Genomic DNA, 18,151 nt, shown 5'->3' with positions numbered 1-18,151 from the left:
TTGAAGGTCCCCAAGAACATTCTTAAATGGAAAAAGTTTGGAACCACTAAGACTCTTCCTAGAGCTGGCCGCCCGGCCTAACTGAGCAATACGGGGTGAAGGGCCATGGTCAGGGAGGTGACAAAGAACCCGATGGTTACTCTGACAGAGCTCCTCTGTGGAGATGGGAGAAACTTCCAGAAGGACAACCATCTCTGCAGCACTCCAACAAGCAGGCCTTTATGGTAGAGTGGCCAGACAGAAGCCTCTCCTGAGTAAAAGGCACATGACAGCCCACTTGGAGTTTGCCAAAAGGCACCTAAAGGACTCTCAGACCATGAGAAACAAGATTCTCTGGTCTGATGAAAGATTGAACTCTTTGCCCTGAATGCCAAGCATCACATCTGAAGGAAACCTGGCACCATCCCTACAGTAAATCATGGTGGTGGCAGCATCATGCTGTGGGGATATTTTTCAGCAGCAGGGACTGGGAGACTAGTTAGAATCGAGGGAAAGATGAATGGAGCAAAGTACAGAGAGATGCTTGATGAAAACCTGCTCCAGAGCGATCAGGACCTCAGACTGGGGCGAAGGTTCACTTTCCAACAGGACAACGACCCTAAGCACACAGCCAAGACAACGCAGGTGTGGCTTCGGGACAAGTCTCTGAACATCCTTGAGTGGCCCAGCCAGAGCCCTGACTAGAACACAATCGAACATCTCTGGAGAGACCTGAAAATAGCTGTGCAGCAACGCTCCCCATCCAACCTGACAGAGCTTGAGAGGATCTGCAGAGAAGAATAGGAGAAACTTCCCAAATACAGGTGTGCCAAGCTTGTAGTGTCATACCCAAGAAGACTTGAGGCTGTAATCGCTGCCAAAGGTGCTACAACAAAGTACTGAGTAAAGGGGTTTGAATACTTATGTAAATGTGATATTTCCGGTTTTTATTTGTAATACATTTGCAGATTTAGATTTCTAAAAAAATGTTTTTGCTTTGTCATTATGTGGTATTGTGTGTAGATTGATGAGTGGGAAAAAACGATTTAAATCAATTTTAGAATAAGGATGACACGTGGAAAAAAAATCAAGGGTCTGAATACTTTCCGAATGCACTGTAGTTATTCCTCTTATCTAGGTGGGTGAGGGCAGTGTGGGGAGCAATTGAGATTGGGTCTAAGGGTCTGTTGGGGCAGTATGCAAAATGGAGTGGGTCTAGGGTAGCTGGAATGGTGGAGTTAATGTGTGCCATAACCAGCCTCTCAAAGCACTTCATTAGCACTTCACAGAAGTGAGTGCAACAGGGCGGTAATCATTGTGGCATGAATCCTTAAGAGATCTCAGTAGGCCATGTTAAAACATGGGGATTACATACTGGGACAAGGAGAGGTTGAAAATGACCGTGAAAATGCCTGCCAGCTGTTCTGCACATGCAGAGAACGTGCCCTGGAATACCGACGGGGCCCGCGGCCTTGCAGCTGTTGACCTGATTAAAGACCCTTCTCAAGTCGGCCTTGGAGAGCGAGATTAGTCCTCTGGGTTGGTGACAGCACTCGCACCCGGGTCGGTGACAGCACTCACACCCGGGTCGGTGACAGCACTCACACCCGGGTCGGTGACAGCACTCACACCCGGGTCGGTGACAGCACTCACACCCGGGTCGGTGACAGCACTCGCACCCGGATCGATGTCAAAGCGTACATAAAATGCATGGAGTTGGTCTGGTAGAGAGACATCGTTGGGCAGATCACGGTTGGGTCTTCCTTTGTAATCCGTAATGGACTGTAGCCCCTGACACATGCGGTTGGCGTCGGAGCCTGTGTAGTATGAATCCACCTTATTCCTATATTGTCTTTTTGCTCGTTTGAGGACTCTGTGGAGGTCATAGCGGTACTTCTTGTACTTATTCCTGTCCTCGGCCATAGCCTCAGGGTTGTCTACAATAGCTCTGTGTGCGGTAGCCTTGTCCTTTAGTTTAGTGCCAACCTTGGTGTTAATCCAGGACTTTTGGTTGGGGAAGCAGCGAACCCTCACGGTGGGTACAGCGTCACTGATGCATTTTCTAATTAAGCCGATGACGGAGGTGGTTAGCTTGTCGATGTTATGTGTGTGTGTGTGTGTGTGTGTGTGTGTATGTGTGTACGTGTGCATGCATGACTTTGCTAGTGATTAAATAAGGAGTAACATACATTTTTCATCAGGGGGAAAAAAGTATATGGAAATCAATAATTGAATATCTGCATCTCCCTCTGTGGACACTGCTTATATAAATGAGCTATCTACAGCTGGCTGCTGTTCCCAGTTTAATAAATGCGCAATTGTCATATGATTACATTGTAATTACAGTCAAATTAAGCTGTAAAGTTGCATATCACCACTAGAGTGAGCTGTGAGCATTTTGCGAGTCAGATTGATTCCCCAAACAACCACTAGAGGGCGGTGTGTCCCTTCTTATTCATTCTAATTCTATACACCACAGAGAGAACAATGACATGAATCCCCTTATTGTGAACAGCAAAATACTGCACCTCTAAGCTATTTTCATTAGAGGCATCCATGACAGCCATTTACTACAAAGTGGGTCAATTTCAAAGGGAGTGATTTTAAAGTGGAGCAGATGAGTGAGAGTGAAAGGGTGAGAGAGCATTGATCCATAAAATTTAGCAGACGCTCTTATCCAGAGAGACTTACAGGAGCAATTTGGGTTAAGAGCCTTGCTTGAAGGGCACAGACAGATTCTTCGCCTAGTCGGCTCAGGGATTCGAACCAGAAAACATGGCAATAGGAGCATGTGTGACTGTGTGTGTTTGAGTGAGCGTGTCAGCAGAGTTCAGTGAGGACAGAGGGACCGCTTGTTTTCTATTCTATGGCGTCTTGCCCGCTGGAACACTTCCTGACACGGCTTAAAAAAAACAATGACTCCAGCCTGTCTAATCTACAGGGCCAAGATGGGGGTGCTTGGACTACATCTGTCACCTCTCTCTCTCTCTTTCATTTATATCTTTCCCTCTTTGTCTCGCTGTCCCTCTTTCTGTCCCTCTAGCTATCCCTCACCAAACTAACTATCTTAAGATGAATGCACTGTCATCTCTCGCTCTTGTAAGGCTCTCTGGCTCTCACTCGGTCTTCATTTTTTGACCTCCCCTATACGGCCTCTGTCTGTCAGAACATTTCATCTCTCTTTCTGCTTTCTCTCTGCTTTTCATGTCATCTCTCTCTGCTTTCTCCCTGCTTTTCATGTCATCGCTCTCTGCTTTCTCCCTGCTTTTCATGTCATCTCTCTCTGCTTTTCATGTAATCTCTCTCTGCTTTCTCCCTGCTTTTCATGTCATCCATCTCTGCTTTCTCCCTGCTTTTCACGTCATCTCTCTCTCTCTCTCTCTCTCTCTGCTTTCTCCCTGCTTTTCATGTAATCTCTCTGCTTTTCATGCCATCCTCCATGTCATCTCTCTCTGCTTTTCATGTCATCTCTCTCTGCTTTTCATGCCATCCTCCATGTCATCTCTCTCAGCTTTTCATGTCATCTCTCTCTGCTTTTCATGCCATCCTCCATGTCATCTCTCTCTGCTTTTCATGTCATCTCTCTCTGCTTTTCATGTCATCTCTCTGCTTTTCATGCCATCCTCCATGTCATCTCTCTCTGCTTTTCATGTCATCTCTCTGCTTTTCATGCCATCCTCCATGTCATCTCTCTCTGCTTTTCATGTCATCTCTCTCTGCTTTTCATGTCATCTCTCTGCTTTTCATGCCATCCTCCATGTCATCTCTCTCTGCTTTTCATGTCATCTCTCTGCTTTTCATGCCATCCTCCATGTCATCTCTCTCTGCTTTTCATGCCATCCTCCATGTCATCCCTCTCTGCTTTTCATGCCATCCTCCATGTCATCTCTCTCTGCTTTTCATGCCATCCTCCATGTCATCTCTCTCTGCTTTTCATGCCATCCTCCATGTCATCTCTCTCTGCTTTTCATGCCATCCTCCATGTCATCTCTCTCTGCTTTTCATGTCATCCTCCATGTCATCTCTCTCTGCTTTTCATGTCATCCTCCATGTCATCTCTCTCTGCTTTTCATGCCATCCTCCATGTCATCTCTCTCTGCTTTTCATGCCATCCTCCATGTCATCTCTCTCTGCTTTTCATGCCATCCTCCATGTCATCTCTCTCTGCTTTTCATGCCATCCTCCATGTCATCTCTCTCTGCTTTTCATGCCATCCTCCATGTCATCTCTCTCTGCTTTTCATGCCATCCTCCATGTCATCTCTCTCTGCTTTTCATGTCATCCTCCATGTCATCTCTCTCTGCTTTTCATGCCATCCTCCATGTCATCTCTCTCTGCTTTTCATGCCATCCTCCATGTCATCTCTCTGCTTTTCATGCCATCCTCCATGTCATCTCTCTCTGCTTTTCATGTCATCCTCCATGTCATCTCTCTCTGCTTTTCATGCCATCCTCCATGTCATCTCTCTCTGCTTTTCATGCCATCCTCCATGTCATCTCTCTCTGCTTTTCATGCCATCCTCCATGTCATCTCTCTCTGCTTTTCATGTCATCCTCCATGTCATCTCTCTCTGCTTTTCATGCCATCCTCCATGTCATCTCTCTCTGCTTTTCATGCCATCCTCCATGTCATCTCTCTCTGCTTTTCATGCCATCCTCCATGTCATCTCTCTCTGCTTTTCATGCCATCCTCCATGTCATCTCTCTCTGCTTTTCATGCCATCCTCCATGTCATCTCTCTCTGCTTTTCATGCCATCCTCCATGTCATCTCTCTCTGCTTTTCATGCCATCCTCCATGTCATCTCTCTCTGCTTTTCATGCCATCCTCCATTTTTGTAAAAGCCACTTTTTTCTTCCTCTTCAATCTTTCTAGTATTTTGTCTCTCTCTAAGTCCACTCCATCTTACCCTCCCTCCCTCCTTTCTTATATTGCCTCTCTCTTAATGTCCTTACCAGGTCTCGGGGTTGCTGCTGTCTCTTCTGGGCTCGTTTGGGGTTTATTTCCAGGGTGGCGAATTTGGACGTGCCTTCCTAAACAGAAAAAATAACGGACAACATTCACAGTGAGATCTAAAGCCTAAGCCCCTATTTCAGCAATCAGATAACACTAGTTTCTGTTCAATTAAATGAAAGAATACCCACTTTTACCTGGAATGCGCACCGAGCTTATCATTTATCAAGCTATCAAATGGTGAACATACACTCTCCCCCATTCTACTGCAGAGTATCAGGCAGGGGAGATATATTCCCAAGTTGCACCCCCCCCAAACACACATAGCGGCCAACATCTAGATACCCTGACGTATGTATGTGTGTGTTTGTTCTGGAATTTGGGGAATGTCAGGGTTTGATGTCTATGTGTGTGTAAGTGGGCTTAGTTGCTATCTCCCCTACATAACACCTGCACAGTCTCACACCCCCACGCCCAAGTCAAGACCACCCACCAGAACAACCACCTTTATACGGTTCTGTTCTATACTGCTGTAATATTCTGTACTGTTCTATACTGCTATACTGTTCTGTACTGGTCTGTACTGTTCTATACTGCTGTACTGTTCTGTACTGTTCTATACTGCTGTACTATTCTGTACTGTTCTATACTGCTGTACTATTCTGTACTGTTCTATACTGTTCTGTACTGTTCTATACTGTTCTGTACTGTTCTATACTGCTATACTGTTCTGTTCTATACTGCTATACTGTTCTGTACTATACTGCTATACTGTTCTGTACTGTTCTATACTGCTATACTATTCTGTTCTATACTGCTATACTGTTCTGTTCTATACTGCTATACTGTTCTATACTGCTATACTGTTCTGTTCTATACTGCTACACTGTTCTATACTGCTATAATGTTCTGTTCTATACTGCTATACTGTTCTGTTCTATACTGCTATACTGTTCTGTACTATACTGCTATACTGTTCTGTACTGTTCTATACTGCTATACTGTTCTGTTCTATACTGCTATACTGTTCTGTACTGTTCTATACTGCTATACTGTTCTGTACTGTTCTATACTGCTATACTGTTCTGTTCTATACTGCTATACTGTTCTGTACTATACTGCTATACTGTTCTGTACTGTTCTATACTGCTATACTATTCTGTTCTATACTGCTATACTGTTCTGTTCTATACTGCTATACTGTTCTATACTGCTATACTGTTCTGTTCTATACTGCTATACTGTTCTGTTCTATACTGCTATACTGTTCTGTACTGTTCTATACTGCTATACTGTTCTGTACTGTTCTATACTGCTATACTGTTCTGTTCTATACTGCTATACTGTTCTGTACTATACTGCTATACTGTTCTGTACTGTTCTATACTGCTATACTATTCTGTTCTATACTGCTATACTGTTCTGTTCTATACTGCTATACTGTTCTATACTGTTCTGTTCTATACTGCTACACTGTTCTATACTGCTATAATGTTCTGTTCTATACTGCTATACTGTTCTGTTCTATACTGCTATACTGTTCTGTACTATACTGCTATACTGTTCTGTACTGTTCTATACTGCTATACTGTTCTGTTCTATACTGCTATACTGTTCTGTACTGTTCTATACTGCTATACTGTTCTGTACTGTTCTATACTGCTATACTGTTCTGTACTGTTCTATACTGCTATACTGTTCTGTTCTATACTGCTATACTGTTCTGTACTATACTGCTATACTGTTCTGTACTGTTCTATACTGCTATACTATTCTGTTCTATACTGCTATACTGTTCTGTTCTATACTGCAATACTGTTCTATGCTGCTATACTGTTCTGTTCTATACTGCTACACTGTTCTATACTGCTATAATGTTCTGTTCTATACTGCTATACTGTTCTGTTCTATACTGCTATACTGTTCTGTACTGTCCTATACTGCTATACTGTTCTGTTCTATACCGCTATACTGTTCTGTACTATACTGCTATACTGTTCTGTACTGTTCTATACTGCTATACTGTTCTGTTCTATACTGCTATACTGTTCTATACTGCTATTCTGTTCTGTTCTATACTGCTACACTGTTCTATACTGCTATACTGTTCTGTTCTATACTGCTATACTGTTATGTTCTATACTGCTATACTGTTATGTTCTATACTGCTATACTGTTCTGTATTGTTCTATACTGCTATACTGTTCTGTACTGTTCTATACTGCTATGCTGTTCTGTTCTATACTGCTATACTGTTCTGTTCTATACTGCTATACTGTTCTGTACTGTTCTATACTGCTATACTGTTCTGTTCTATACTGCTACACTGTTCTGTTCTATACTGCTACACTGTTCTGTTCTATACTGCTACACTGTTCTGTTCTGTACTGCTATACTGTTCTGTACTGTTCTATACTGCTATACTGTTCTGTACTGTTCTATACTGCTATACTATTCTGTTCTATACTGCTATACTGTTCTGTTCTATACTGCTATACTGTTCTATACTGCTATACTGTTCTGTTCTATACTGCTACACTGTTCTATACTGCTATACTGTTCTGTTCTGTTCTATACTGCTATACTGTTCTGTACTGTTCTATACTGCTATACTGTTCTGTTCTATACTGCTATACTGTTCTGTACTATACTGCTATACTGTTCTGTACTATACTGCTATACTGTTCTGTACTGTTCTATACTGCTATACTATTATGTTCTATACTGCTATACTGTTCTGTTATATACTGCTATACTGTTCTATACTGCTATACTGTTCTGTTCTATACTGCTACACTGTTCTATACTGCTATACTGTTCTGTTCTATACTGTTATGTTCTATACTGCTATACTGTTATGTTCTATACTGCTATACTGTTCTGTATTGTTCTATACTGCTATACTGTACTGTACTGTTCTATACTGCTATGCTGTTCTGTTCTATACTGCTTTACTGTTCTGTTCTATACTGCTATACTGTTCTGTTCTATACTGCTATACTGTTCTGTTATATACTGCTATACTGTTCTGTTCTATACTGCACTGTTCTATACTGCTATACTGTTCTGTTATATACTGCTATACTGTTCTATACTGCTATACTGTTCTGTTCTATACTGCTACACTGTTCTATACTGCTATACTGTTCTGTTCTATACTGTAATGTTCTATACTGCTATACTGTTATGTTCTATACTGCTATACTGTTCTGTATTGTTCTATACTGCTATACTGTACTGTACTGTTCTATACTGCTATGCTGTTCTGTTCTATACTGCTTTACTGTTCTGTTCTATACTGCTATACTGTTCTGTTCTATACTGCTATACTGTTCTGTTATATACTGCTATACTGTTCTGTTCTATACTGCACTGTTCTATACTGCTATACTGTTCTGTTATATACTGCTATACTGTTCTATACTGCTATACTGTTCTGTTCTATACTGCTACACTGTTCTATACTGCTATACTGTTCTGTTCTATACTGCTATACTGTTCTGTTCTATACTGCTATACTGTTCTGTTCTATACTGCTATACTGTTCTGTACTACACTGCTATACTGTTCTGTACTGTTCTATACTGCTATACTATTCTGTTCTATACTGCTATGCTGTTCTGTTCTATACTGCTATACTGCTATACTGTTCTGTTCTATACTGCTACACTGTTCTATACTGTTATACTGTTCTGTTCTATACTGCTATACTGTTATGTTCTATACTGCTATACTGTTATGTTCTATACTGCTATACTGTTCTGTATTGTTCTATACTGCTATACTGTTCTGTACTGTTCTATACTGCTATGCTGTGCTGTTCTATACTGCTATACTGTTCTGTTCTATACTGCTATACTGTTCTGTACTGTTCTATACTCCTATTCTGTTCTGTACTGTTCTGTACTGTTCTGTTCTATACTGCTATACTGTTCTGTTCTATACTGCTATACTGTTCTGTTATATACTGCTATACTGTTCTGTTCTATACTGCACTGTTCTATACTGCTATACTGTTCTATACTGCTATACTGTTCTGTACTGTTCTATACTGCTATACTGTTCTGTTCTATACTGCTATACTGTTCTGTACTACACTGCTATACTGTTCTGTACTGTTCTATACTGCTATACTATTCTGTTCTATACTGCTATACTGTTCTGTTCTATACTGCTACACTGTTCTGTTCTATACTGCTATACTGTTCTGTACTGTTCTATACTGCTATAATGTTTTGTTCTATACTGCTATACTGTTCTGTTCTATACTGCTATACTGTTCTGTTCTATACTGCTATACTGTTCTGTACTGTTCTATACTCCTATACTGTTCTGTACTGTTCTATACTGCTATACTGTTCTGTTCTATACTGCTATACTGTTCTGTTCTCTACTGCTATACTGTTATGTTCTATACTGCTATACTGTTATGTTCTATACTGCTATACTATTCTGTTCTATACTGCTATACTGTTCTGTACTGTTCTATACTATTCTGTTCTATACTGCTATACTATTCTGTTTCTATACTGCTATACTGTTCTATACTGCTATACTGTTCTGTTCTATACTGCTATACTGTTCTATACTGCTCTGTTCTATACCGCTATACTGTTCTACACTGCTATACTATTCTGTTCTATACTGCTATACTATTCTGTTCTATACTGCTATACTGTTCTGTTCTATACTGCTATACTATTCTGCTCTATACTGCTATACTGTTCTGTTCTATATTGCTATACTGTTCTGTTCTATACTGTTCTGTTCTATACTGCTACACTGTTCTATACTGCTATACTGTTCTGTTCTGTTCTATACTGCTATACTGTTCTGTACTGTTCTATACTGCTATACTGTTCTGTTCTATACTGCTATACTGTTCTGTACTATACTGCTATACTGTTCTGTACTATACTGCTATACTGTTCTGTACTGTTCTATACTGCTATACTATTATGTTCTATACTGCTATACTGTTCTGTTATATACTGCTATACTGTTCTATACTGCTATACTGTTCTGTTCTATACTGCTACACTGTTCTATACTGCTATACTGTTCTGTTCTATACTGTTATGTTCTATACTGCTATACTGTTATGTATTGTTCTATACTGCTATACTGTACTGTACTGTTCTATACTGCTATGCTGTTCTGTTCTATACTGCTTTACTGTTCTGTTCTATACTGCTATACTGTTCTGTTCTATACTGCTATACTGTTCTGTTATATACTGCTATACTGTTCTGTTCTATACTGCACTGTTCTATACTGCTATACTGTTCTGTTATATACTGCTATACTGTTCTATACTGCTATACTGTTCTGTTCTATACTGCTACACTGTTCTATACTGCTATACTGTTCTGTTCTATACTGTTATGTTCTATACTGCTATACTGTTATGTTCTATACTGCTATACTGTTCTGTATTGTTCTATACTGCTATACTGTACTGTACTGTTCTATACTGCTATGCTGTTCTGTTCTATACTGCTTTACTGTTCTGTTCTATACTGCTATACTGTTCTGTTCTATACTGCTATACTGTTCTGTTATATACTGCTATACTGTTCTGTTCTATACTGCACTGTTCTATACTGCTATACTGTTCTGTTATATACTGCTATACTGTTCTATACTGCTATACTGTTCTGTTCTATACTGCTACACTGTTCTATACTGCTATACTGTTCTGTTCTATACTGCTATACTGTTATGTTCTATACTGCTATACTGTTCTGTTCTATACTGCTATACTGTTCTGTACTACACTGCTATACTGTTCTGTACTGTTCTATACTGCTATACTATTCTGTTCTATACTGCTATGCTGTTCTGTTCTATACTGCTATACTGCTATACTGTTCTGTTCTATACTGCTACACTGTTCTATACTGTTATACTGTTCTGTTCTATACTGCTATACTGTTATGTTCTATACTGCTATACTGTTATGTTCTATACTGCTATACTGTTCTGTATTGTTCTATACTGCTATACTGTTCTGTACTGTTCTATACTGCTATGCTGTGCTGTTCTATACTGCTATACTGTTCTGTTCTATACTGCTATACTGTTCTGTACTGTTCTATACTCCTATTCTGTTCTGTACTGTTCTGTACTGTTCTGTTCTATACTGCTATACTGTTCTGTTCTATACTGCTATACTGTTCTGTTATATACTGCTATACTGTTCTGTTCTATACTGCACTGTTCTATACTGCTATACTGTTCTATACTGCTATACTGTTCTGTACTGTTCTATACTGCTATACTGTTCTGTTCTATACTGCTATACTGTTCTGTACTACACTGCTATACTGTTCTGTACTGTTCTATACTGCTATACTATTCTGTTCTATACTGCTATACTGTTCTGTTCTATACTGCTACACTGTTCTGTTCTATACTGCTATACTGTTCTGTACTGTTCTATACTGCTATAATGTTTTGTTCTATACTGCTATACTGTTCTGTTCTATACTGCTATACTGTTCTGTTCTATACTGCTATACTGTTCTGTACTGTTCTATACTCCTATACTGTTCTGTACTGTTCTATACTGCTATACTGTTCTGTTCTATACTGCTATACTGTTCTGTTCTCTACTGCTATACTGTTATGTTCTATACTGCTATACTGTTATGTTCTATACTGCTATACTATTCTGTTCTATACTGCTATACTGTTCTGTACTGTTCTATACTATTCTGTTCTATACTGCTATACTATTCTGTTTCTATACTGCTATACTGTTCTATACTGCTATACTGTTCTGTTCTATACTGCTATACTGTTCTATACTGCTCTGTTCTATACCGCTATACTGTTCTACACTGCTATACTATTCTGTTCTATACTGCTATACTATTCTGTTCTATACTGCTATACTGTTCTGTTCTATACTGCTATACTATTCTGCTCTATACTGCTATACTGTTCTGTTCTATACTGCTATACTGTTCTGTTCTATACTATTCTGTTCTATACTGCTATACTGTTCTGTTCTATACATCTATACTATTGTGTTCTATATTGCTATACTATTCTGTTCTATACTGCTATACTATTCTGTTCTATACTGCTATACTGTTCTGTTCTATACTGCTATACTGTTCTGTTCCATACTGCTATACTGTTCTGTTCTGTAGTGTTCTATGCTGTCCATAACAGTTGATAATGAATTGGCTATATGAATCATGTTGCCAAGTGTCCAAAGTGCAATACATTGTTAGCTAAGAACTCTTCTCATTGGGAGGATGACCAAATATCTCACCAAGATATTCAACCAAGATAGGAAACTCCAGATGACAAAATCCCATATTTTGTTTTTCACTTTGTGTTTTTATGTGCTGGAAATTACTTTCAGGATGTCCTTTAATTCCGTCTCCAAGTGCGTCACTCTCACATGCACATGCCCCGTCACCCCATGATGCTACTGCAGGGTAGTGTGTGACCACACCCTGTTACACCAGGAATCTACTGCAGTGTAACACTGTCATCTCATCTTGGGTGATGACACCGTCTGTGTGAGAGCAGGAGTACCACTAGAGTAGTGTGACCTCACACAGGGGAAATCCCATCACTCTAACTGCCTGAAATCATAGCACTACTATAATCAGAGTGTGTGTGTGAGAGCGCATTTGTGTTTGGGGCGCACAATCAATAAAGCATTAGCAAACTAAATATATACACACACACACTGCTCTGACTACAGTAGTCCTCTGATTTCAGGCAGTGGAGTGATATAGGTTCCCTTGTGTGGGGTCACACCCCTCTAGGAGTACTCCTTCACTAACACACACACACACACACACACACACACACACACACACACACACACACACACACACCTGCTCATTAACCTACCTTAATGAGCAGCTCTCTGCTGAGCGAATGATTATTCTCGTCAGAGAAGATTTCTGACAACTCATGGAAGATGCGGAAGTTCTCCCTGGACACCTCGTCCCATGTCCTCTTCAGCCGGTGGACCGGGTTGCACTGCAGAGCAGAGAGGATAGCCCGCAGTGAAGAAAAGTTCTTCAGGATTCGACACTCCTGAAGAGAAAAAAAGACAGTAAATATTCAGATGAATATCAATGGACTCATTTCAGCACCAGGGGCAAATCAATCCAATGTATTGGTAAGGAGACAGAACACCACTAGATAAGCTTCAGAATTGTTTTACTCAAATAAGACCAAGTCTTTGGAACAGAGCATTATGGGTACTGTAATCATCATGCTACACAGCACAAACTGCACCTCTGCAGGACTGAAGGGGAAGGACACCATGCTCTACCCGTGTGACTCAGTTGGTAAAGCATGGCACTTGCAACGCCAGGGTTGTGGGTTTGATTCCCATGGGGGATCAGTATGAAAAAGAAGTATGAAAATGTATGAGCTCACTAGTAAATTGCTCTGGCTAAGAGTGTCTGCTAAATGACTATTAATTCAAAAGTAATCCCACACCAACTCCTGCTAACAACAGTGTCTCACCCTAGCCACTTCGATCCAGCGCTCCACCAGCTTGGCGCGCTGCGTGGGTTTGAGCGAGCGCTCGCTCAGACATGTGGCGATGACACAGTTGGTGACGCAGTTGAACTGGGTGACGGTGGCACGGATGGTGGGGGCCAGGTGTTCCTTGCCCTTCTTGTCCCGCTGCGACCAAATACTCCCCAGACAGTGGTAGGGAACCACTTTCTTAAAGAGCTCCTATGAGGAAAAAGGGGAGTAAAGAAGAGGGGGTTTGGAGGAAGACAAACAAAATGGAGGCTTGGTTTCTTGCTGCAACCAGAGATGTATTTTGGATGAGATGAACATGTTTTCACTCCTATGCAGAAGCGAGCGAGAAATCAGAAACAGGCAGATACTTCTTCAGAAGGCTTTGAGGACAATTGATAAAATTGCCTGTTGTACACAAGTCTCCTAATAAATGCCGGTAAGGAAGCTTTTGGAGTAACATTTGTTTATGAGCGGAAACTCAAGCAGTGTGGGCCTAAAGCCCTCTGTCTTCTGTCCTCACTTCCTGTCTTATCTAACAGCCCCTGAAGACCGGTCAAGGAAGCCCCTTGGCTCCAACAGGACACAGTTACAGTGTTTCATTTTTCATTTTCGATCAAATCCAAGGAGACTTGCTGGCATGGAAAAATACACATGAACTTTGTGAAAACAATGAGAGAGCAACTCAAACTATGAAGTACCACTATGGAAAATGATGGAAAATAATAGACAACAATTTCATAGAAAACTCAAACAAAGACAGAGTTAATTATTATTTAGGATATGTTGTTATATGTTGTTAGTACACAAATATGTGCATTTGGGACTAAAGTTTTCTGAGTTTTGCAATGTTTTGGCATCCTACCGCGTCCATGAGGGTGAACTGCTCGGCCACCACCGCCGGGTCAAAGTTCAAGAAGTCCAGCTGCTCATCCTCGTAGCCATTCTCTTCCAGTAGGGTGAACGAATAGCCACCATGGTCCAGCACTGAGGGATAACATCACCACTCATTAGCAAAAGAACATGAAACACACGGCTGGGTTTAGTAAACTACTTAATGTAGGGATGTGAGGGCCCACAGACTCAGATATACCTTTCGTGGAAGATGTGGATCAAAGTATTGTAAGACAATACAGGTTGGACTAAACTAGAGCATCTGACTGTGTTGGTTCGACTTTGCTTCCTGACACCCACGACCACATCTCTCTCTCTCTCACACACACACTGGGGCGACAGGGTAGCCTAGTGGTAAGAATGTTGGACTAGTAACCGGAAGGTTGCGAGCTGACAACAAATCTGTCGTTCTGCCCCTGAACAGGCAGTTAACCCACTGTTCCTAGGCCGTCATTGAAAATAAGAATTTGTTCTTAACTGACTTGCCTAGTTAAATAAAGGTAAAATAATAAAAACACACACACACAAGCTCTTGGTTGTCTGTAACACTTTCCCTAAGGGATTGACTAACAACAGTGTTATCTGATTTGGAGTACCACCGGAAACATCTGTGGCCTTCCACTAATACTTTGGACTCTCCATGCTCATGTTGAGGGTCAGGGTCAAAAGTTCAGCTGGGAGTCGGCCGGTCATCTTACACTCGTGCTCGGGCTCCTGGAGCTGTCGGCGGTGGAAGTGTGTCAGGAGGTTGCAGGCGCGGCGTTCCAGGTCCGATCCTGGGAAGTTGAGGTGCAGGTAGGAGATTAGTCGTCGCAGACAGCTGTACTCCGGAGGCTTCCAGAAGTCCTCAGAATACTGGTCCAGCCACGCCCCCAAGATGGAGGATATTGTGCTGAGGAAGAGAGAGAGAGACAAAAAAGGAGAGTGAAAGAGAGATATTACCTTTTATAATGTTAAAAAAGAGGGTGGAAATGAGAAAAAAAGAGAGTGGAGAGGTAGGAAAGATACAGTAGATAAAGGGACTAGCTACCATGAAACCGGAGAAGGATAGGAAAGAGATACATAAAAAATGTTTTCCCTGAGGATATGGGTCACAAAATATAGGACAATGACGAACTTTGTAACGCGATACAACACCCATATGAACACAATAGAAACATATCCAATGTTCCCAATGGCAGAACTGCTTATGCCAGCAGGATAGTACTGGTGGTATGGAGAGATAAAGAGGTACACGTTTGTAGGGTGGATGTCACGACTTGTGAAGTGTCCTCCTCTGAATAGATAGGTATAAGGCAAGCAATACAAATTCCAGGCAAAAAAATGTGAAAATTAAGCAAACAGTCTAACAAGGTCTTCTGTTACTGTACAGCATGTGTTTAAAATAGGCTATTTGGGTAAGATGTATTGTCCACAATGTGTGTCAGAGTCAGATAAACTTACTTCCTCAGTTCTGTACGATCGTCGTGAGTCAGTCTGTGGCCCTCTGATCCAAGCTGGAGTTTGGCATACCTGAACACAGTAATCAGTTTGTTAGTCATCCATCCACCCACCCTTCCATCCACCCTCTCATCCATCCTCTCATCCACCCATTCATCCTCTCATCCACCCACCCATCCTCTCCTCCACCCACCCATCCTCTCCTCCACCCACCCATCCATCCATCCTCTCCTCAACCCACCCATCCATCCATCCTCTCATCCACCCATCGATTTATCGAGTCATTTATGTGTATCTCCATACACCCATATTTTTCATCCTCTCACCCACCCACCCACCCACCAATCTATCCATCCATCCACCCATCCATCCTCTCATCCACCCATTCTCTCCTCCACCCACCCACCCATCCATCCTCTCCTCCACCCACCCATTAATCCTCTCCTCCAACCACCCATCCTCTCATCCACCCATCCAGTCATTTATGTGTATCTCCATCCACCCAGATTTCCATCCTCTCATCCACCTATCCATCCATCCACACATCTATCCATCCACACACCCACCCATCCTCTCATCCACCCATCCATTCATCCACCCTCCCATCCATCCATTCTCTCCTCCACCCATCCATGCCCCCACCCATCCATCCATCCATCCATCCACCCACCCATCCTCTGCTCCACCCACCCATCCATCCATCCACCCATCTATCCATCCACCCATCCTCTCATCCTCTCATCCACCCACCCACCCATCCATCCTCTCATCCACCCACCCACCCATCCTCCACCCATCCACGCACCCACCCACCCATCCTCTCATCCACCCACCCACCCATCCATTCTCTCCTCCACCCACCCACCCATCCTGTCCTCCATCCTCCCATCCATCCTCTCATCCACCCACCCATCCACTCATCCACCCACCCATCCACTCATCGAGTCGTTTATGTGTATCTCCATCCATCCATATTTTCCATCCTCTCATCCACCCATCCATCCATACACCCACCCACCCGCCCACCCATTTATCCATCCACCCATTTATCCATCCTCTCATCCACTCATTCTCTCCTCCAGCCATCCACCCACCAATCCTCTCATCCACCCACCCATCCTCTCCTCCAACCACCCATCCAGTCATTTATGTGTATCTCCTCCAACCACCCATCCATCCATCCATCCTCTCATCCATACATCCTCTCATCCACCCACCTATCCTCTCATCCACCCACCCATCCATCCATCATCTCATCCACCCTCCCATCTATCAATCCATTCTCTCCTCCACCCATCCACGCACCAACCCATCCATTCTCTCCTCCACCCTCTCATCCATCCATCCATCCTCTCATCCACCCATCTACCCATCCTCTCCTCCACCCACCCATCCTCCCATCATCTCATCCACCCTCCCATCTATCCATCCATTTTCTCCTCCACTCATCCACACACCCACCCATCCATTCTCTCCTCCACCCACCCATCCACCCATCCTCTCCTCCACCCACCCATCCATTCATCCTCTCCTCCAATCACCCATCCATCCATCCTATCCTCCACCCATCCATCCATCCATCCTCCACCCACCCACCCACCCATCCCCTCATCCATCCATCCACTCATCCTCTCCAATCACCCATCCATCCATCCATCCTCTCCTCCACCCACCCATCCATCCTCTCATCCACCCATCCATCGCACCATCCTCTCATCCACCCATCTATCATCCATCCTCTCCTTCACCCACCCACCCATCCTCTCCTCCACCCACCCATCCATCCATCCTCTCCTCCACCCACCCACCCACCCATTCCTCCATCCATCCACCCATCCTCTCATCCATCCATCCTCTCCTTCACCCACCCACCCACCCATCCTCTCCCCCACCCACCCACCCACCCATCCATCCACCCACCCACCCATCCATCCATCCTCTCCTCCACCCACCCACCCATCCATCCTCTCCTCCACCCACCCACCCATTCCTCCATCCATCCACCCATCCTCTCATCCATCCATCCTCTCATCCACCCACCCATCCATCCACCCACCCACCCACCCACCCATTCCTCCATCGATCCACCCATCCTCTCCTTCACCCACCCATCATCTCCTCCACCCACCCACCCATCCATCCTCTCCTCCACCCACCCACCCATTCCTCCATCCATCCACCAACCCATCCTCTCATCCATCCATCCTCTCCTTTACCCACCCACCCATCCTCTCCCCCACCCACCCATCCATCCATCCTCTCCTCCACCCACCCACCCACCCATCCATCCATCCATCCTCTCCTCCACCCACCCACCCATTCCTCCATCCATCCACCCATCCTCTCATCCATCCATCCTCTCCTTTACCCACCCACCCATCC

At 43.0% G+C, this 18,151-nt stretch overlaps 1 protein-coding gene across 4 annotated transcripts in view; it reads right to left on the bottom strand.

Moving 5' to 3' along the window:
- LOC110523253 (ral guanine nucleotide dissociation stimulator) overlaps nt 1-18,151 on the bottom strand; it is an 80,877-nt gene that overhangs the window by 13,687 nt on the left and 49,039 nt on the right. For all 4 annotated transcript variants that reach the window (XM_036976848.1, XM_036976847.1, XM_036976845.1 and 1 more), the window contains exons 3-8: nt 15,773-15,841; nt 15,028-15,221; nt 14,301-14,422; nt 13,433-13,648; nt 12,806-12,994; nt 4,933-5,010 (exon numbers count right to left, since the gene is read on the bottom strand). In XM_036976848.1, the coding sequence (XP_036832743.1) occupies nt 4,933-5,010; nt 12,806-12,994; nt 13,433-13,648; nt 14,301-14,422; nt 15,028-15,221; nt 15,773-15,841 (868 nt within the window). The remainder of the gene's footprint in view (nt 1-4,932; nt 5,011-12,805; nt 12,995-13,432; nt 13,649-14,300; nt 14,423-15,027; nt 15,222-15,772; nt 15,842-18,151) is intronic.

This window comes from Oncorhynchus mykiss, chromosome 5 (assembly GCF_013265735.2).
Source record: "Oncorhynchus mykiss isolate Arlee chromosome 5, USDA_OmykA_1.1, whole genome shotgun sequence".
Taxonomy (NCBI): domain Eukaryota; kingdom Metazoa; phylum Chordata; class Actinopteri; order Salmoniformes; family Salmonidae; genus Oncorhynchus; species Oncorhynchus mykiss.
This window is presented reverse-complemented; position numbering and strand designations above follow the sequence as displayed.